The 21968-nt window shown below is 32.3% G+C and overlaps 1 protein-coding gene across 2 annotated transcripts; it reads right to left on the reverse strand.

Moving 5' to 3' along the window:
* Positions 1 to 575: 575 nt before the first annotated feature.
* LOC134282131 (neurofilament medium polypeptide-like) lies at positions 576 to 18506 on the reverse strand. Of its 2 annotated transcripts, XM_062764580.1 has the most exons (13): positions 18438 to 18506; positions 16439 to 16505; positions 15945 to 15990; positions 15564 to 15582; positions 11459 to 13474; positions 11071 to 11254; positions 10309 to 10435; positions 9538 to 9666; positions 8898 to 9130; positions 7450 to 7533; positions 7199 to 7267; positions 6432 to 6638; positions 576 to 3574 (listed from the first exon to the last, which is right to left on the reverse strand). In XM_062764580.1, exons 5-13 carry the CDS (start codon positions 13250 to 13252, stop codon positions 2601 to 2603), a joined length of 3801 nt encoding a protein of 1266 aa, XP_062620564.1. In that variant the 5' UTR covers positions 13253 to 13474; positions 15564 to 15582; positions 15945 to 15990; positions 16439 to 16505; positions 18438 to 18506; the 3' UTR covers positions 576 to 2600. The 2 variants fall into 2 exon arrangements, with proteins under 2 accessions (XP_062620564.1, XP_062620563.1); XM_062764579.1 differs by lacking the exon at positions 15564 to 15582.
* Positions 18507 to 21968: the final 3462 nt, after the last annotated feature.

Raw genomic sequence — 21968 nt, forward strand, 5'->3', positions numbered from 1 at the left:
GACCACTCTGCCGAAAACCATTTAATCAACAACTGAGAGAGTTTAATGTTTTCAATGCTGTACTAAACTAACAGGTAGGAGTATATGGCATTGGATTTATTCCCATCTCCTTAATTGAGCTCAGAAGCAACATTACTGTTCCTAAATGATTTTAGTTTTAGCCACTGTGCCATGCAAAAATGAATCATGAATGAGATATCTCATGCTAAGATGTTCAGTCATATTGTTGACAATTTTCCACCATTTTCCATCAAACAGCACAAAGAATACACACCGCTTACTTGCCCTTGGCCAACAGAGTAATCACATTGTGATCATTTTTAGCTTTGTTTTGAAGTACTTTTCTCCAGCAGTTTATTTACATGGGGAATTTGTTAACCAAGGAAATGATTATGCACCTAGTAGTTAAATGAATTCATTATAGTTTGTAAGGATGTATAATTATTAAAATTAGTTTTATTTCTAGATTACTGATATAAGCAATAAATATTTATTCATAAAAAAATACCTTCAAGTACAGAGCATTTTTGTAATATGCAATCTAAATATATCACGACAATTCAAAAAAAAATGTACACATTTATTGAAATTTTTAGTTAACATACATGTTTTAAGCAAGAAAACCCTCAGTAAATGCTTCACTGACAATACAGCTGACTGACTAACATGAATATGACTTTGAGCCTCCAATCTTTCCTGTCAGTAAAATTTGAAGTCAAATGATATATAACAAAATATGTTTGTAAAACACTGATGCCCTCACCCCAATAATTGCCATTTTTTTAAGTCCAAGGGGCATAACTCTGTCAGAGATTGCTCGATCACAACCAAAACAGAACTTGACCTAGATATTCTTATGATAAATCTCTTTACCAAATTTCATATTCAGCACAAGCCACCTCTGCAAAGAAAATGAATGAAAACTGTTGGTGGACCAACAGACCGACCCATCAACAAACAGCAGCAAAGCAAAACACCCTCCCTTCTTCAAAGGGGGTGGGGGGGGGCATAAAAATAGACTAGACACACTTTGTTATGATCTTGTTATGAAGTTGAAATGTTCAGATTAAAAAAAATGCTTTTCCTGAGAATATTCCCTGTAATTAAAATTCATTAAAAAAAATACAATGAGCTATAATTTAGTGCATTTGACTGTAAGAAATAGGATCCATTCATAATCTGATGATGTAAAGTACCATTTAAAACACTGATTTGCGACTCTTATATATAAATGCAATTTTTCAGTACATGATTCCAACTTTAGTTGTTTTAAAATTTTTCAATAGGACTCATAATAAAATGCAATGACAAGCACAGATCATTTGAAAATGCACATTGCAAAAAAAAAGACATATAAGTATTCACACAATATTAAAATGATACCCTGATACATGATTGCAAAGTATTTAAAAGGATATCATAAAATCAATGAGGTATTTCTATATACAAGTACATGTACTTAGTTAATTTTTAATAATGAGGAGAGTTCTTGTCAGATGATAGTCTGGGAGTGACCAAAAATATTAGGCTCCATCTTCTATCATCAAAACTGTTTCTTTGTGATTTTAAGTGTGTACAATGTTGTGTGAAGGAATTTATAGCTCAATCCAAGAGTGCGACATAAGTTTTGGATTTTTGAAGACTCTTTAAAATTAAGACTATCTTTGTTGTGAAATCATATTCAAGCACAATTCACTCACAATGGCTGATAAAACTGGAGCTAGCAAAAAACACAAGACAGAGAACACATAAAAGCCAAAATAATTAGTTTAGTTAGATTTAGAAGTGGTACCTATGATTGTCAGAAAATCTATTGTATCTGAGAAGGCAGTGGAAAAAAAAACTTAGAACTAGTAGTGGAGATCACACCCCTAATCATGGTAACAGTAAATCAGAAAAGCATGAGAAAACCGTTTGTGATCTTAGACATATTCAAGGCAGTCTTTCAGAAATTAGACATTCTATGGCTAAGAAATCAGAATAAACCTTTTTGTCTTGGAAATTTTGTTAGAATTAAAAACGAACTGAACATAAAATCTTAATTTACACATATTCACTCATAAATTTATGAAATTACGCTTATGGTAAACAATGCATTTGCAAATAACCTTGTTTAGTGGCTTAATTAATTTTTTGTACATCTTGATTCATCACTCAAAGTTTTGAGTGTGAAACTTAAATTCAAATTTACAAAATATGAGTACAAAACTACATTTTCTAGAGACATTTAAAAACATTAATAAAATTTTCATTTTGCTTTAAGCACCTTGAACAATTAAGAAATAAATATACACTGTACATGTAAATAACAAATACAATAATAAGTAAGCAATGTAAAAGCAATCATAATTGTTTTCTGTTTATGTTCAATGTATCAAAATGTATTATCAAGCATATCAACATATCTGCTTAAAATAAATAGAAAAAAAATATATATATTTGTCATAAGGAATCTAAGATCTCATAATCAAATACATTAGATCAGTTCTTATTTCAGCTGTTTACTAAGTACTGGTAGTTTCATTTTTTTTTTGCACCGAGATCTCTGATAATTGTCTGTCAATATATGTCTGAGTTAAGGAAATCTCTATCTGAACACACTAATCTAAAATTATAATATCATCGTCTTCCTCCTGTTTAAGAACTTTCACTACTGCATTTGAGGGAACATGTTTTCTTTCTCCTCCTACATGAGATAATCTACTACTTTGTCCTAACTTATTCCCTTTTTCAGAGCTATTTGTCCATTGCAAAACTCTACCTAGTGATGCAGAAATCCCTTGTGCTGAACTAGATGAGGTTTGAACTGGTTCTGTATGTGAACTGAACACTGGTTCATCCTCAGCTGAACTCTCATCACTTATATCCAGAAGTACAGGTGTTGTCCCCTCCATATGGTTCCATGGAGCACTTTTTCGAGATTTGACATTTTTACAAGGTTTAGAGTGACCTTTTTTAAACATTTGGGGATGCCTTCCACCTACATTGACAATTTTTTGTCCAGCACTAGGGTATATGACAACTTCTTCAGGGTCTGATTTGGTTTTCTCCTCACTTGTGTGTGGTACGTCAAGCCTTTGATTCCCCCTTTCTGGGTTAACTGATTCGCCTAACAATTTTTCCCCCATTTTATTCAGTGGTATAAACTTGATCTCCTTATCCTGCAATTCCCTTTGATTTTTCTCAGTATTGCTCACTAAAAGGGAGTGTAATTTCTTGCTATGAACAAATTTTAAATCATTAATTTCACCTCCCTTTCTTTTGTCACTACTTCCTGAACATGAGGCTCTTGAATCATTGGTCCGTGAAAGTGAGGCTCTGTTTTGATTGGTTTTTGACAAAACTTTAGATGATGCTGTATATGAAACACCTGAATTGTTCTTCACCTGATAACTAGGAAATTTTCTCTCCACAAAATTCTTCCCTGTGTACACTTCTGGTTTAACTGTCGATGAAGAGAGAGTTTCGCCCTTGTTTATGCTGGACTTTATAGAATAAAACTGATTCATTATTTCTTTGTGAAGAGATTGTATGATGTTGGGTACTTCTCCTGATTTTTTCTCTTTAATTTCATCTGAAATGGACCAAATGAAAAAAATCAGAAATCAAATTAAAGGAGCGTGCAGAAAGCCCACTAGCTTCAGATATATAAGAATCTTATTCAAATTGTGAATTTAGTATTTAGAGTAAAGTTCTCATTATTGATTTTTATGAAATCATGATAAACTTAGCGTGCAGAAAGCCCACTAGCTTCAGATATATAAGAATCTTATTCAAATTGTGAATTTAGTATTTAGAGTAAAGTTCTCATTATTGATTTTTATGAAATCATGATAAACAAAAATTTCTGAGGAAAAGAAGGTATGGTTAGAGCTTTATCCCGCTTCAGACAAATTTGTCGATTACTGATTGGATAAAAGCTAATCACGTGACGCCCTGAAATTTTCCGTATTACGTCTCCGTTTCCGTATTACGTCTCCATCGAGGAGTAATATGAAAATCGGGCACGCAATTCCGTTCGAAGCATTGTTATTGTAAATAAAAATGGCGGCTAAGAAACGGTTTACGTAGGTAGTTTTAGTTAAATTTCTTGTTACTGTAATGATATTTTATGTTGATTGTTATTGGATTAAAACATAATATTTTCATAATATGCGCAAATATTTTTTTAAAATCGAAAAAGGTCTTCAGCGGGATAAATTCGTTACACAGTCAGTTAGTGACCTAATACGGATTCATACAGGGTGTGAAATGGCTTCGCCTCGCCCAATACGGATTTCCATTTCACACCCTGTATGAATCCGTATTAGGTCACTAACTGACTGTGTAACTAATATTATTGTGCCCTAAAAATTTAATGTTCTTAAAAAGTTATGAAACTGGCTTTAACAATAGTTGAGTAGATGAATATGATAAATCATTAAAGAATATGGGATGAAGGAGGACCTTTCTGGAAATATGACTTAACTAATTTGGTACATTTCTAAGTTTAATGCAGAAAAGCCTCAAAATGACTCATTTCTGTTCTAACTTTCCTTTAGAAAATAGTGTCTACCACCGTCGATCACTTTAATTTTTGGATAATTATATTATGTAAACTGCTATGAAAAATCATATATCTCAAAATTTTTCTGGGCAACAGTGGTCGAGTATGTTTTCTGAAAGAAAATTCCACTGAAAATTGATGTCTTCTGCAACTTTTAAAGAAAATATGGGAAAATGCACAAGTTAATGATGTCACAATTAGCATTTAGGAGGTCATATGAGACAAAAGGCCCATGGGCCACATCGCTCACCTAAGAAGCTTTGATCATTCTGTTCTTTATTAGATTTCCCCCTTGTAATACATATTGTGACCCTGCCCTACCCCACTGATCATAATTTAGACAATTTGAAATCTACAGTACCCCAGGATGCTTCCACAGAAGTTTCAGCTTTACTGGCCCAGTGGGCCTTGAGAAAAAGATTCTCAAAGAATTTTCCTATATATTTCTATGGAAAACTTTGATTCCCTACTGTGGCCCTGCCCTACCCCCGAGGGTCATGATTTGAACAATTTAGAATCTACACTTCCCCAGGATGCTTCCAAATAAGTTTCAGCTTTTCTGGTCCAGTGGTTCTTGAAAAGAAGATTTTAAAATTTTTTTCCTATATATTTCTATGTAAAACTTGGATTCCCTATTGTGGCCCCACCCTACCCCGGGGGTCATGATGTGAACAATTTAAAATCTACCCTACCTCAGGATGCTTCCACATCAGATTCAGCATTTCTGGCCTAGTGGTTCTTGAGAAGAAGATTTTTTTAATGACCCCACCCTATTTTATTATTTTCTTGATTATTTCCCCTTGGAAGCGGATTTGGCCCTTGATTTTAACAATTTAAATTCCCCTTCACCCTAGAATGCTTTGTACCAAGTTTGGTTAAAATTGGCTCAGTGGTTCATGAGAAGAAGTTGAAAATGTGAAAAGTTTACAGACGGACGGACAGACGGACAGCTAGACAGATGGACGGACGGACAATGGGTGATCAGAAAAGCTCACTTGAGCTTTCAGATCAGGTGAGCTAACAAACGATTTGTGTATTCTTACTGCAGGAAATTCCTATGATTTCAGAAAGAATGAATTTTGATTTCTTATATAATTTTCATATTTTAGAAAAATATAGGGCTTAATTTGTATTGAAACTATATCTTGTTCTTTTACGTTAAAATTTTTTCTTTTACAAAAACAAAATAACATGGTATCCATTGGGTTCAAACCCTGGCAATAAAAATCCTGAGTAGCATTCTCTATTGAGACTAGCATGCTAACCAATATAAAAATCCTGAGTAGCATTCTCTATGGAGACTAGCACGCTAACCAATATGCTACTTAAGTCCTGATGAAGAGTGACATTTAAATCATGTTTGTGATATGACCATTGACTTAGTGGACTTCAAGTATTTCTTGAAAAGATACGAAAGTTATGTCATAAAATTATATTTCTAATGTTATTGGGTCTTTGTTCCATAATTTTGGTAACCAAAATATGCATATTTGTAAGCAAACTTTGAGGTAAACTTTCAAAAAAATGGAGCGAAGACCCACTCATATAGAAAAATAATGTTATAGTATGAAAAAATTACTTGTTTTGTCCTCTTTCGTGTGTGTATAATATTTCATAGGCAAATAACTCCAATCTTCATGAGATTTTTGCAAGTTGTAGAGATTTTAAAGTATACTTTAATGATAGATTAAATATTAAGGAAAATTTTGATATAATAAAGATTTAATTTTTCACCTTCATGTTTGTTGCTCTACGGGCTTATTGCTCGTCATGTTCACCCATCTCCTTTCATTAAATATCAAAATTTTACCCTCCACATACTTTTTCTCCCTAGAAGTACATCATATATTTGGTAATCTAATGTTAAAAAAAACATAACAGAAACCTGGTTTAGCCTCATGTTTGGTATTCTGCTTTGTTCGCTTATGAGAGAAGTCTAATAAATCTTCTTGTGCCACCATCACATCGTCATCATCATCATCAATACAAACAATATCATCATCCACTGGCTTAAGGACAACAGGAAAAGCATTCATTGTATCTATTTTCTCCTTTTTCACTTCATCTTTTACAGTCACTGGTTCCCAAACCTCTGATGAAAGGAAAATACAGTGTACAAAGAGGAACCTCCAGTGAAACCTTTCCTTCCTCTCCATCAATATTCTTACCGATGATTTGACTTTCTTTTTTAAAACTCTATACCACTTGGACACTCCCATTAATTTTTGCAATATAAATTATGGCAGTTAAATTAAAAAGATTTAATTGGCAATGTTTTGGCAAAAAAATGAGAAGATTGTTAATTTAGTTCTTTTATGATTAAAAAGCTAAACCCACAACTTCATGAAACAGATTGAAGATATCTATGAATGAACAAAAGTGTAGGCTCCATTTTTACATTTATGCCTAGCTTAAATTTAACTTCTATTTTGGTCTACAATGACATTGGGTATCATATTTTCATAGCTAGTTTCCTTCTAAAGAATTAAAATTGCTCCACCTTTTTACTAATCATAAATATCCCAAAAGGGTTGCACAACCCTTCATCTGATATGAATTCCATTTACATATGGATATTCTCTGCCAAGTTTGAATGACATATGGCATGAAAAAGAAATAAAGATGCCAGTCAGTTCCATCTCCTGATATTACCTTTAACGTTAGCTTCCGAGTATCGCTCCTGTTTGCCTGTCTCTGGTTTCTCCTTCTTCATTTCAGAACCTAAAAGGAACATTTTAAGTTGTTGAGAAAATAGAAGATTGTACATTATTCAATCCTAAAAATTTTAATTCTGATTTTCCAATGATAAATGATTTGTTTTAAGAAAAAACTAAATATTTCAAATGTCTTTAAAAATGTAATAAACAACAGGAATTTAATTTTTCAACAGAACAATAGCGTACGTATTGAAGGTAGACTTAATTCTCTGCTTTCCTCACTGATAATGCTACTGTCCAGGGTTCCATCTTGAGATTCACCATTTATGACTGCAAAAACAATATAAGCATTTTTAGATCTTTCTTTTGTGTAAAATTCATTTAAGATATGATTTAACATACAAAATTTCTAGAGAAAAGTAATGTCATTTTTTTAATCCAACATATTCAATTGTCTTTAAGGACATACACATTGTAGTTTTGAACTCAAAATTCTTGTTCCTTGTTTAAATTTAAAATTCTGATGATTGAAGGATGGTGGACCTTTTTGAAATTTTATGTAAACTGTTGACGTCAATTGTTGATTTCAATTGCGATGGAAACAAAAACACCTCACAATCTAAATCAAAGTTTTTCAAGCAGCCACAGGTAGGAGAGAGCTATATGCGGACTCCGGACCGTGGCTTGAGACGATGAAGGATGGTGGACCTTTTTGAAATTTTATGATGCCTGTTTAACACCTCCTCTAAATCAAAGTTTTTGGGAAAGTCCAGCTTAAACTATATTAATTTTTCTTCAAAAATACTTAGGTAGTCTAGCATTTTCAACATTTTTATCTGGTCAAAACTCCTGGGAATGTGTACTATTTTTTGTGTAAGAACATATAATGGTACTATGGCTTAAAATTGAGAATATCTAAAAAAAAAAAATATCAGTGGGAAAGGTACATTAAGGAAATAACCATCTTCTAATTTGGTATTTGTGACCGTTAATGCTGATTTAACGGTCACAAGCTGAGTTTTACCGGCGACTCGTAAGCGAAGCCGGTAAAACGGATGTTTGCGACCGTTAAATCAGCATTAACGGTTGCAAATACCAAATTAGAAGATGGTTATTCCCATTCTAATGCAATCTATGTATTTTGTTTGTTGTTTACGTCTTATTTGGTTGAGTTTTGTTATCCCAAATATGTCAGGTGCATTGTTTTTACGTCACTCTATTATGACGTCACAATGAAAAGCTTTCACTTTCGTTATGCTCGTTTTACTGCTTCAAACATCAGTGCATTAGCCAATCAAAACGTGTTTTACAAAACAATTGCATTAGAATGTAGAGTTTGTGTACCTGTAAATTGGATATGTCTTTTAAATATGCATTCAGTGGCACAGAATATATTATTGACTTAAAATAAGGATGTAAATGCCCCTTACAAATGTACATTTACATAGCAAGCGAACAGTTTCTTCACTCAGAACTAAAAGTAAATTATGATGAAAGAAGGAAACATTTTCATATTTTTTTCACATACAGAATTGATAGCTTGAGTAGAGATGATGCCTTTGTTGCATGGCATTCGAATAAAAGGAAAAAGAATGAGACAACATAAAAGTATCTGCTTTGCTATGCATGTGACACAAAATCTTCAATATAAAACAGTACATCTGCATTAATAACTGTATCCTAACAGTCCTTACTTTGGTCCATTTCTGGGACGTCTACATCTTCATTGTCCTCCTCTTCCTCATCCCCCTGGGTATCTTCCTCCTCCTCTTGCGTGTCGTCCTCATCATCCTCCCCCTCGTCTCTCCTCTCCTGTTTCTGGACGTATTTCTCTAGCACCTCATTCAGGCGACTCTTGGAAATCTTCTTGTTTTCCTCCAGCTTTAGTTGTAGAGCTTTATCATCATAGGCTGGGTCATCTTCATTTCTGTGTGTTAATTGTATGAAAATTGTACTCATACAGTGTATACATACAATACAAACATAATTTATCTTGTACTTTATATGGAACAAAAAAATTCAAGAAGGATATTATTTAATGATATATTGCAGATAAATTTTTATTCATGATGAATTTATTTTTCATAAACATTAAAAGGCTATAAAAATTTCATGTTTACATTTCTATTTATATAGAGTGATCACTGACATTCATAAAAATTTTGTCTCACTTATAAATATCAATCTCATGAAAATAAGGTGTCATAAACATTAAGTGGACATTCAAACATGGTGTAAGTTCAATGCATAACATTTGGTATATGTATAAATTTGATGATAAACAAAACATACATGTATTTTAAAATTCATATTTCCAAATGAAAAAAGCTCTACCTGACTACTTTCTTTTCTGGAGGGAGGTGACCAAGAAATGTATATTGGAAATCTTGCTCTCTTCTCTTCTGGAGTTGATCTCCCACATCAGCAAAGGCCTCCCTGGCAAGTCGGTCAATGGCTGATGTCCTAGAAAATTTAAATTATTCACTACAGTCATGTGACTTCATTGTGCTTGGTATGCTTAAATCAAAATGAAACATTTAGTAATGAAGTAAGATTTGTTTAGATCTTCTTTCTGCCTTTTAATCCTAAACCCCTGAACCTAAATAAAGACTTATGTCCTATTTCATCTGGGAATACTATATTACCAGTAGTAACTAATGTACATTTTCTTGATAATCATTTGTTTCAAACATTTAATACTATAATACAATATACAGGAAAAATTTTCCTAGTTGATACTGTAATCGCGAATATTTCTCGCCGCGAACCGGTCCTTAAAATGTATCTGTCTATAAAACTCGGGCCAAAAGGCTTGATCGCGAAAATTAACAAAGCATAATTTCTTAAACAGAACTAAAGTCGTCGCAAATAAAATGGGGCAAAATTGTTTACAAATTTTTTATCAATTGCACCATCAGATTTAGAAATAACTACCTTTGACAGCTAGTAACTGCATATTATAATACATGTACAATGTACAGGAAATAAACCTTTGAAATTATAATTTTGTACTAGCAGGACCGAAAGCAAGAAGCACTGATGTTTTCTTTTACAATGATATTCAAAGTTCAAGAGAGATTTTCCTTACACCATTCCCAGCCTTACTTTATGCGGAGTGACTTGCTTTTATTGACACTGATGATTATCTCTTTGACATCATGATAGTCTGGAAAACATTTAGTCTTGTTCACAAATTTTTCAATTTTCTTGTTGATCTCTGGATAACGAGTGCCTATGAAGAAAATATTAAATTAGTATACTTAGTTCTGTTTTAAATAGCACAAATATAAATTTATGTCTTTAAATGATGTAGTTTAACTTAAGATTAAATATATTAAATCTATGATTTTTCCCCTCTTTGATACACATCATTTTTCTTGCATACATATTTCCCCTGTATCAGTGCTCTGCACCCTATTCAAATTCTGTTTCATCCCTGCTTTGTTGTCCAAAGTCAGCAAATTTCTACTTGCTCTAACCCTTGCTTGGAATAGGAGAGTTTCTAAACTTCCGCACCCATGTTCATCCAGGTTTTAATCACTAACTGCCTATTCTTACGTGTATGTTACTTTTTACATGTATTTTGTTTGAGTATCTCAATACCTTCCTGTGGTTTTTAAAGTAATGTTTACCGTTATCATTTTGCAAGGGATATCCTAATTTCTCCTCTCTGGATTCAACCTATGTGTCATATAACCTTCATACTTTTACATGTATATGAAAATTCTTTTCTCTTTATATCAATTTATTTGATTTTACCTTCATATCAATATTTTTTGGTTCACTATCTGATTTGTTTCAGTGACCTTCAAACATGTATTTCAAATTTCAATAGACCTATAGAAATTGTGTTTATTTTTATTTTACCTTCATATCTGAATTTCCTCTCCACTGGTCGACCTGTGTCGGTGCTGCTCTCTTTGATCTCACAAAGTTTGTTCCACACCTTGACAAACTTTTTCTGGTATTTTTCCTCCATGATGTAGGCTGAATCTTCATCATCCAAGTCCACTTCTGTTTCTTTCAATGCCTCAATCTTGTCTCGAATGTCCTGTAATAGTTAAACATTATCATCCTGTCCTAGTGTGCAAATTTCAAACATTGTATACATAAATCAATATGTGATCTCTAAAAGTATTTTTAACTACAATGTAACTCATACTGGTAACTTAAAAGTGTGACACACTGAGAAACTTTATATATATTTGTTCTTGCGTCCAAAAAACTAATTGTTTTTAATCAGTCAAAAGATTACCTTCAGCAGTTTTTCTAGTCTTTCAATCTGCCTCTTTGAACCCTTCTTCTCCCTTTTAGCTCCTCCTTCTGCACTAGTTGATGGTTCATCATCAGTACATTTTATATCTGGTTTTGTTCCTTCTTCCTTAGTTTCCTCCCTGGAATTTGATTTCTCTAATTTCTTCTGAGAAATGGTTTTGTTGTCTTCATGTGTGACATCACTGATTTCGCTTTCCTCCTGTGTGACATCATTGGTTTTGCTCTCCTCCTGTGTGACATCATTGGTTTTGCTCTCCTCCTGTATGACATCACTGGTTTTGCTTTCATCCTGTGTGACATTCTTTTGTTCTTCACCTCTGCTTACAGAATCAACTTCCATTTCTTTTTCTTGCTCCTCACCAGAATCCATGGCTTCTATGGCAGTTCCAGAGGCTACATGTATAATTTTCAACGGACTCTCTGAACAATTTTCAAAGAAATCATCTGTGAGCTTTCTTGCACACTGTGGTTTTTCACTAACATCTTCATCAGTATCCTGACTACTGCTAATTACAATATATTTCTCTTGATTTGTCTCTTCACTGTCACAAGAATCTTTATTATGTAAAGTATCCTTTGTCTGCTGATCTTTCTTTTTGCACTTCAGTGATAAAGAACATTTTGACTTTTCAAGTTTATGTAAACCTGTCAGTTTTGCTTGATTTTCAGTTTTACTTGCAATACAATCATCTTTTTCATCCTTCTTTATGTCTTTCCCTTGCAATGGATGTATATCCTCTTCAATATCCATTGCTTCTATATTGTGAGATTCCACATTGCTACCACTTTCCACCTTTGAGCTACTGTCAGGTGAGTAAACTGCATGCTTTGGTGACACTGGAAGACTTTTCACCTTGTTGGCAGTAGTTTTCAGCTTTTGGAAAACATCTTTATATTTACTTGGTGTTATTGGAACTTTACTTTGAATTTTTTCTGTTGGTTCTGTGGTAGTGGAATCAGGATATTTATCCATTGCTGATTCAGACTTGTCATCTTCTTCTTTATCAATAGCAGATGACTCATTTGACTTTTTAGACACCTTCTCATCTCCTCGATTTGAGCTTTCCTCTGAAACTTTTTCTAGGTTAAAGTGTCTTTTATTTGCCAAAGTGTGATCACTATTTTCCACATCTACTTTTTCTACATTGCCTAATATGATGTCAGATTCATCCAAAACAGTGGAATCACAAGCAGAGTCTTTATTGGTTCCTGAGATATTGTAATTGACCAATGAGCTTCCTGTACTGCCATTTGAATAATCCTCATTTAGCACCACCTCAAAATCTTCCACCTGTTCTAGTAACACAGAGTGTTTGTTGTGAATTTTATCCTCAGCATTTTCCTCATCTTGTGATAACCTCCCCTTGTTAGAAATCTCATCCTCAACATCTTCTTCTTCATTAGGCGCCTTTTTGAGATGTTTTTCTTCAACAGCTTCTTTCGTAACTTTCGACACTCTCACAATTTTTGGACCTTCTTCTTCACTGGAACTTTCCAGGGACTCTATTTGAATTTCAGGGTCAGACTCACACATTTCTCCTCCCTCATTAGCTGTGTCACCTTGACCTTCCTCACATTTATCAAATTTATCCTTCAATTTGGTTGCCAAAGAGGTTCCAGGCTTAGCACTTCTTTCTGAAATTTCACAGACATTTCCCGATTCAACAGCAGAGGTGGAAGAAAAACCTTCTTCTTTCCCTTCTTCATCTTGCTTGAATCTCTTACTTTCATGATGATCTTCAGCTGGGGATGCATTATCTCTTTTTCTTTTCATCTCATTCTCATCTATTTTATTATTTTTGAGTTCTTTTAGAAAATCTCTTAAATAGAGATAGATTTCTTTGGGATTACTTTCGATCTGTGCACGAGTAATTTGTAGACTGTTATAAAATTCTGAGGACCGTAAGTATTTTGCACTGCATTCACGATGTCTTTTCTTGATTAATTTGATAAGGGATGGCTCTTTCTTTATGTAACTTTTGCATGTCTTCAGAAACTGAAAAGAGAGTAGTAATTATATACATTTTAAAAATTTTTGTAAACAACACATTCATGATGGAAATATGTATTTCATATTATTTCAAGTAGTTGCAGTTTATCTTTACTCTTTTCATTCAAACAAATTTAAATTGTACATCTTTTATCAAATTTTATAGTTTATACATGTACTGGTTTTCGGTACTAGCTAGCTGTGTTAGATGCTGCAGTAGCAGTATTAGCAAGATATTAACAATACTCTTGACTTACATTCTAAATTTTATGCAAATTATCCTCATATTTTTATATACTATAGCTTATAAAGCAATATTAAAAAATGCATTTCTAATATTGCTTATATTTTACAAGACTTAAATGCATGATGTAAAAAACATGTAAGTATCAAGTTTAGCTTATTTTTGTTTATAAAAATGCAGTCTTAAATTACATGTATAGATAGATTTTGTGTAACATTTATCAAGACATATTTTATTTGTCTTAATTGCTTAAATGGTTAAAATATTAATATAAAGTTAGCTGTCTGTGATAAAAAAAAATACTTGAAATATACATATAGCATTTCTGCATTCAAGGTTTTCAATTGATTGCAAAGTGGTTTGTGTTATGCAAATAGCCATCTTACAGTGTATATATACGAGGGTTGTTCGAAAAGTTCGTGGACGATGTCCATCTTCCTTATATTACTCACTGGAAATTTAAAACAAGCACATTATAATATGTAAAAATAATTGTTTTGTTGATGTTTGAAGTTTCATTCCATTCGATTTAACACAAATAAATTTACTTCATTTTAAAATCAACATGTTTTGTACCCGCGGAGCAACAAAACGTCAATGTAACGTCAACGTATAGCGTCGAGAATTTATAATGGATACCATACCTATACATATCACACAGAATATTCCAATGCCCATTCATTAAATTCTTTTTCTAATACTTGACATTTATTTTTTTAAGAATTGATCTCATTGTATAATTTCCTTTGTTAAGGTTTTAATTTCTTTTAGTACTTAACTCTGCTTTCACAGGATAAGCAACTCCGAAGCGCCTTTGTATTTCATTTACGTTTCAAATTTTAAAGTTTTGTTCAGATGTTTACAGTAAAACCGTTTCTTCACAGGTCATCCTCATCCGATACAGAGTCTCTGTCACTCTAATATTGCCTGCACTATTTGTACACACATGTACAACTCGCTTGTGACATATTTTCTTGATTCATTCATCATTGTAGAGTTTTTTCAGGATTTTTCCTGAGAAAAACACAAAATTGCTTCGGTATCTGCTGCTCCGTGGCGTTCTAAAACATCATCGTATTTGTAGTTTTCAATAAGGACTATTTATCTTCTCAAGTTAATTTCTTTTCAACAAAGCAAAATATAAAACCATAATTCGGTAAACATATCGATGTAACAATTCTTAATTTGAATTTCTAGGTAGTTTATCGTTTTTCCTCCATTTTACAGAGAATATGACTATAGACATTATTTATTGTATTATCTGTAACTGGCTAAATTTTGACCTGATCCGCGATTCGATTTTTGCATTTTTAAAATCTGGATAAGTTTTTTATCAATGGTATTATTTTGTCAAAATTAATACATATCATTTGGATTTATTGTTAAAATATTTCTACCAAATTTGGATAACATATGACGTCAAATAAAACAGATATGACAGTTGTCCACGAACTTTTACAACAACCCTCGTATTTACATATTTTACATCTTTTCTCAGATTGTACAGCTTGAAATCCATCCACAAAACAAAATTCTAGACTAAGAAAATATTCCAATGCATAAGAAATTATAAAAGGTTTGCTGTATGAATGAAAAAGATATTTTAGTTTAATACATAATTCTGAAGAATTCACTGGCTAAAACTGCCTTTGTAAGCTTGGTACATACTTGTATGTACACTGTACCAACAAGTGTCAATATACCATAATTTAAGTTCAATAACCTTGATATTTATGGTATTTACGTTCTTAAAAATGTTGTAATTCATACTACAAGCAAAGAGTCTTTGATAATGCATATATTTCTTTACATAAGAAATAATTCTTTTCTAGAATGCTTTTGTATGGTTACCTTTGGCTTGAGTAAATATCTACATGTAAAAAAGAGCCCTATCACATTTGGTCATTGGCATATTCAACTTTCAACTGAACTGTTAAAATTTTCAGGGGTCATCTCTGTTAATATGAGAAATTGTAGGTGGTCATGGAAAGCTATTTTTCAATATTACAAACTTTAAGAGATGTGTTTCAAAAAAGATACATCTATTTCAATAAAATCTAAACTTTTGCAAAACCAGTGTGTAAAACTACAGTGAAAACCTGCCAATCTTTCTTTCTTTCTTTTTTTATCCAGCCTTTCTTCAGGGTCAATATTTGAAAAAAATCCTGACAATATAATAAAAGGCTCTTTATGAATCATCAATAAGAGAAAGAAAGAGCCCAAACCACTTACTTCTTTGAATTCGTCCATTGTCCTAATTAACTTCTCTCTCTCTACTCTATAAAAAATAATCTAAATAAATTACTTCATAAATGGCATTATAATCAACCTTAAAATACAACAGAAACACCAAATATATATTGCTGCTTGTATGATAATAAAATCATTTTTTACACAAATATATCTTTAAATTAATGTTTAGCTTGATTGTACTCAGGTTAATATATTTAAAGTTGTATACATTATACAAAGTACATAATTATAATCTACTGTGAAGGACACCATGAACTCAAGTTTTCATCTTGAGTTCCAGTAACTCCTTTTAGACTTGGAGTTCTAGTGACTCATTTTGTCTTGGACTGCAAGTTCTTGTAAGTTATGCTGTGACAGATGTTACACAGATATCCCTTATCAATAATAATATGTAATTACTTAATATTGATGATTTTGTATGAAAGTGGTTCCACACCTTATTGTGCAAGCAAGGATACAATCAACTTATAAACACAGCATTATTGATCTCTCATATGGGCCAGAGTACAAGCAATGGATTTGGCACCATTAATCTGCAAACTAAAAAATATTATAATTATTACATATTTATTTTCGATATTTTGACAGATTCATATAACTATCTCCCAACAAACGTTTTTACAACAATTGTAGAATAAAACTTAGGAGTCGGTAGTTTTATCAATAAAACACTGTAAACAATAACCTGTGAGCTATGAGCGCATAGCAAATTTTTTAAGAAAATCATTATGGCTACTGATTCTTTTCAGAAGGTTATCTATGATAGATTTTACAGCCAATAACGGTGAATCTGAGGGGGACATCAAGAAATCAGGTGGGCTAATCACTGACATGTATTGAATCGAATCTGTTTTGTTATTTTGACTAAATAAGGCGTAAAAGCAGAATTTGCCAAAAATGCATTGTTATTGTTTACATTGTTTTACTGATAAAACCAAAGGAGTCGGCAGTTTTATCGATAAACCAATGTCACAGTTTTCCTGTGGCGTAACAATATATTCAAAATGTGTTCATTGACTTAGGTAAGTTTTACTTCATTTAAAAACATTTATTGGTATATTATTGCTTTAAAAATATAAAAAAAAAAACACAAATAATTCATTGATTGAATATTTTTTTTATTTTTTAAATATTTAAATGTAGGGGAATCCAAGCTCAGTTCAACATCGAATCGTGACGCCACAGGAAAACCCTCATAGGGGCCGATTCTTTTCGAAATGTTGTTTATGTTAGATTAGAATAAGAGGGGGACTGCACCAGAAATCAGGTGGGACACATCAACTGACATGAATTGAGTCACATGCATCTGTTATTTTGACTAAGTAAAGCTTCACTTGCGAAGCTCACAGGTTATGTTTTAATTGGTTTATTGATAAAACTGCCGGCTCCTGTGATAAAACTGCTGTCTCCTGTGAATTAACACAGTTTAATTAGGTTTATCCTAGCCATTCAAAAAGCAGTACCAAAGTTCCGATAAAGTTATGATACAGGTCTATGTCAGGCAATTATTGATACAGGTCTATGTCAGGCAATTATTTTTAAATCTAAATAATAACGATGACTCCGTTTTCACTTTTACATAGAGTGTAGGGGATCTATTAATAGATCATTATTGAAGCTAGACCTCACCCGACACCAGTAGGAAAAATGTAGATATAGATGAAAATAAGTGTAAACCGAGGTACCCTTGATTTTCAAGATAGAGAGTGACACTCCTTTACTCTTTCTATCAGGTCCAGTCCAAAGACTATTTCTACCTACGTAGCTATTAATAGCTACGTAGGTAATTAAACCTACCCACAGTAGCTAATTTTACCTACTTTCTGCTTTACTTGCATTTTGTGGCCAAACGGTGCAATATGGTGAATACCATATTTCTTGATAGAGTCACACTGATGATGGATATGACAAAAATTTGTCCAAACAATGATTACTTTGAAATTAACAATTTTGCATAGAAATTAATGTAAAATTGAAGATTTAGGAAGTAATCATATTTTGGCCAAAATTTTGTCGTATTCACCAATAGTGTGACTGTATCAAAATATATGGTATTCACCATGTTGTGCTGTTTGGTCTTTTGGTCACAAAATGCAGATAATACAAAAAGTAGGTAAATATAGCTACTTTGGGTAGATTTAAATACCTGTGTAGCTATTAATAGCTACGTAGGTAGAAATAGTCTTTGGACTGGACCTGTTTATAAACAGTAAATATGACATTTTTAAAACGTGCTAATTACAGCGAATTTTTATATTTATTTTTATGAGGGTATTCAGACACACCTAGAAAAACACATAATACACATATACACCATCCTGAAACCAAGCGCCAATGATCAAGGGTGATGATAGTGACCAGTCGATCAGTCACTTGACTGGTCATTGTTCGTTACCTTCACTCTTAACGTTCTTTACAACAATTCAGAACCTTCCTTAATATAATAATTCGTCTTGTTTACAGACAATTTACCTAATTCAGCGGAGAAAAACTCCAATAATGCTTTTATCCCGCAGTTTCACAACCAAGCCAGGATTCACATGAATTTGGTAACTCGTTCCATTAATTGTCGTTTGAATGAGTTTAATATATAAAGACAGCCGTTTGTTAAAATACCTTGGAATATTTTTTATGAAATAAAAAAAATCAGAAGTTATCGTTTCAATCTAACTTCTTACTTTAAATGGTTTAGAATATCTGGAACATTGGTTGAATGTTGGTTATCTTACGTACGAGTTATCAAGAAGGGGGATGGCTAATTACCCAAAAGTTTAATAAAAATACCAACATCCAAAAGCCCATCTATTTCGACGTTGGAAGATATTAAAACAAAAAATATATATAATGATATGTCATTTGCAATAAGATTATAATTTTTGAATTAAGTCAAATAAACTTTAAATAATTTTCTTTGTGTACTAAGAAATAAATTGGAAAAAATTAATATAAATATGCAAATAAAAAAAGAGTCATTTATATTTCAATTATATGTCATTATCTGAAACATCGGAAATAAAAGGCGCTTGGTCACAGGTAGTCAAAAAATGTATAATTTCAATACATTTATTATTGCAACAATTAAATGTTTTGGTTGTTCAATTTCAAAGATCCAAATGAAATAATTGTAAATATGCTGCCGAAATTAAGTTTAAATCAAAACCCGCGCTACCCATTTTACACTTGGAAAAGGACAACGGTGATAATCATTCAAAAACACAACATTTTGAGCGAAGGCTTGAATAATAAACTATGTCCGTAAATTTCATGATTATCAAAAACGGGCTTTCCCTAGGGAATGAGTATTTATTTCGTGATTATCAAAGGGTTTGATGAAAGAGCTACCCATTTTACACACCATAGTGACCAGGATAGTCACTTGACTGTCATTGTTTTACCTTCACTCTTAACGTTCTTTCAAACAATTCAGAACATTATATATAATAATTTCAGACAATTTACCTAAAGGTTTAAATTTTCTTTGGAGATAGATTAATACGTTTGAAAGTTTAATATATAAAGACAGCCGTTTGTTAAAATACCTTGGAATATTTTTTATGAGTGACGTCACAATGCTACTTTAAAGTCATTATGACATCATCATTGGTTATGGATTTAACGCTAGAAATTAAAATTGGCGTCAAAAATTGCATGAAAATTTTTCGAGGGGTGGAAGATATTAAAACAAAAAATATATATAATGATATGTCATTTGCAATAAGGGGATAATTTTTGACTATGAAGAATAGTTATTTTACCTTCTGAACTTTATATAGGAAACATTTTAACAGAAGTATAATAAAATGTATTATATGTTTTACTAGGTGTATCTCATTTAAATAAAAATAAAAAAAAATCTCTGAAATTAACACTTTTTCAAAAATATCACACCTAATGTATATAAACTTTATATACAGTAGATATGATATTTTTAAAACGTGTTAATTTCAGAGATTTTTAAAATTTTTATTCTAGTGAGTATATTCAGATAACCTTGTAAAACATAGAATTTATAAAATACTAGTACACCGTCCTGTGACCAAGGCCTATGGTTATAGTAAGCTCAGAATAAACTCGAAGAAACACGAGCAAAATGCAGATTACAGATACTGTACACTTGAAAGAAATATGATGTCACCAAAGAAGAAAGGATAGCATTCACATTCGAGATGAAAAATAGATTTATTAGATCAAAGTTTCAGAAGAATTAGAAAGTATGAAATCATATGGATATAATGAACAGTATTCAATTTCGAGAGTCCATTTTAAATCAATACAGCTAGCGTTGCAAACACGGACTTGCAAAACATCAGAGGTGGGATCAAGTGCCAGGGAGGAGTTAGCATCCCTTGCCGACCGGTCACACCCGCAGTGTGCTCCTTGTCATGATCGGGAAATAACGGAAGAATCCGTCCCAATTCAGTGTGTAAATAATGGCCTAACAATTAGTATGAAAAACGTCACTCAGTATTAATTTTGACTCACTGATAAATTGTATTTGCTGAAAAGGTCATATTTTATCGATAATATACCTTTAATTACGAAATGATCAAACGAGACTGCTGATATCTTGTTTCATCAACTTGTTTTTCAATATTTACCTCGTTAATTAGAGCACCTCTTGCGTATTGAATCAACTGAAAGATATATAAACCCCATATGCAAGGGTTGAAGGTACCAGTATACAGCATAAGTACGGGAAGTTGACAATTGAAAAGTTAAAGTCATTACGTTTATCATAACAAATTACGTCTTTTTTAAAGTTAAATATTCAAATATGAAACAGATATGCCAGACTCTGCATGTGGTACCTTTTAAATCAAGCTTACATGCATGCAAGGATATATCGTATCGACATAATTTAAGAATGGAAATAACCATTGTTAATTGACAATATACGTCGTCGATATATCTTAATGTTGAGTTGATAGCCACATCAAGTGTTTTCTTCTTTTCACGTATAAGATTTTGGACAATTCTGCCTTGTATGACTACAAAAATAGGTCTGCTTATAACGGGGTGCAATCGGTACCCATGGGATTTCCAATAAATTGTCGGAAAACCTAGCTGATCTCCATCATGATTCCATTTTTTATTGAAAAAGCAGCTATCACTTCAATATCAAAAAGCCTGGACTTTATTCACTTAAATTTATCCTGAGGAATGATTGTGTATAAAGTCGAAAAGTCATACGTTTTTAAGCTGTTAGTTTTGGTTAAATTGTTGATTTCAAATTCTCCAGAAAGTTCCTTGGAATTTTTAAGTATCCACATCTGATTTACACCACTTCTTGAATATGTTGTCGCACAGAGCTTCTGAAGTTTTTCCTTCACTACTGTTAATACCGGGCCGGTATTTTAGTGAGGAGTAAAGAAAGGGTCTCCATGGAACATTTACCGGAACCCGTTATGTATATTTGTAATTGTAAGGATTTTTATGAAATTTTGGAATCCAGTATGGATATGGTATTTCAAGTTTTGAATATTAAAAATATATTCAAAACTGACATATGATTGTGAAGAATTTCATCCTTAGAAACTGAGCTGTAGGTGTAAGTTGGATTACCACTAGTAGAATTACATGTAAGGCTTTTAAAATTAACATAAAATACAGCAAATGTGCATTAAAAACTAATTTGTCATTTTATTTCCTCGCAATGTTTATTTGCTTTATGTAACTTTCGAACGTCACAAACGGCTTTCCAACGCCACGAACGGCTATTACGTTTATTAAGCACACCAATACCGAAGGGTGCTAAAAATGAAGGAAATAAACAATTAAGTGATTAAATATAAGCAATGGAAAAATATTATGCAATGGTGTGCATATTGAGACTATTTAATTCATTTCTAACAGAGGGTACCTGTCTTAATTCTGCAGGGAAAATGTTCAAAGACTATGGGTGAGCAAAAACACTGTTGTTTACTTACATTTGGAAAATCATTTGAAAAAATGAACATGTACTTATTCTTGGTCTAAGATAATGCTATGATAATGTTAAGTATA

This window comes from Saccostrea cucullata, unplaced genomic scaffold (assembly GCF_032062105.1).
Source record: "Saccostrea cucullata isolate Sc308-1 unplaced genomic scaffold, CSIRO_AGI_Scuc_v1 ctg83, whole genome shotgun sequence".
Classification (NCBI taxonomy): Eukaryota; Metazoa; Mollusca; class Bivalvia; order Ostreida; family Ostreidae; genus Saccostrea; species Saccostrea cuccullata.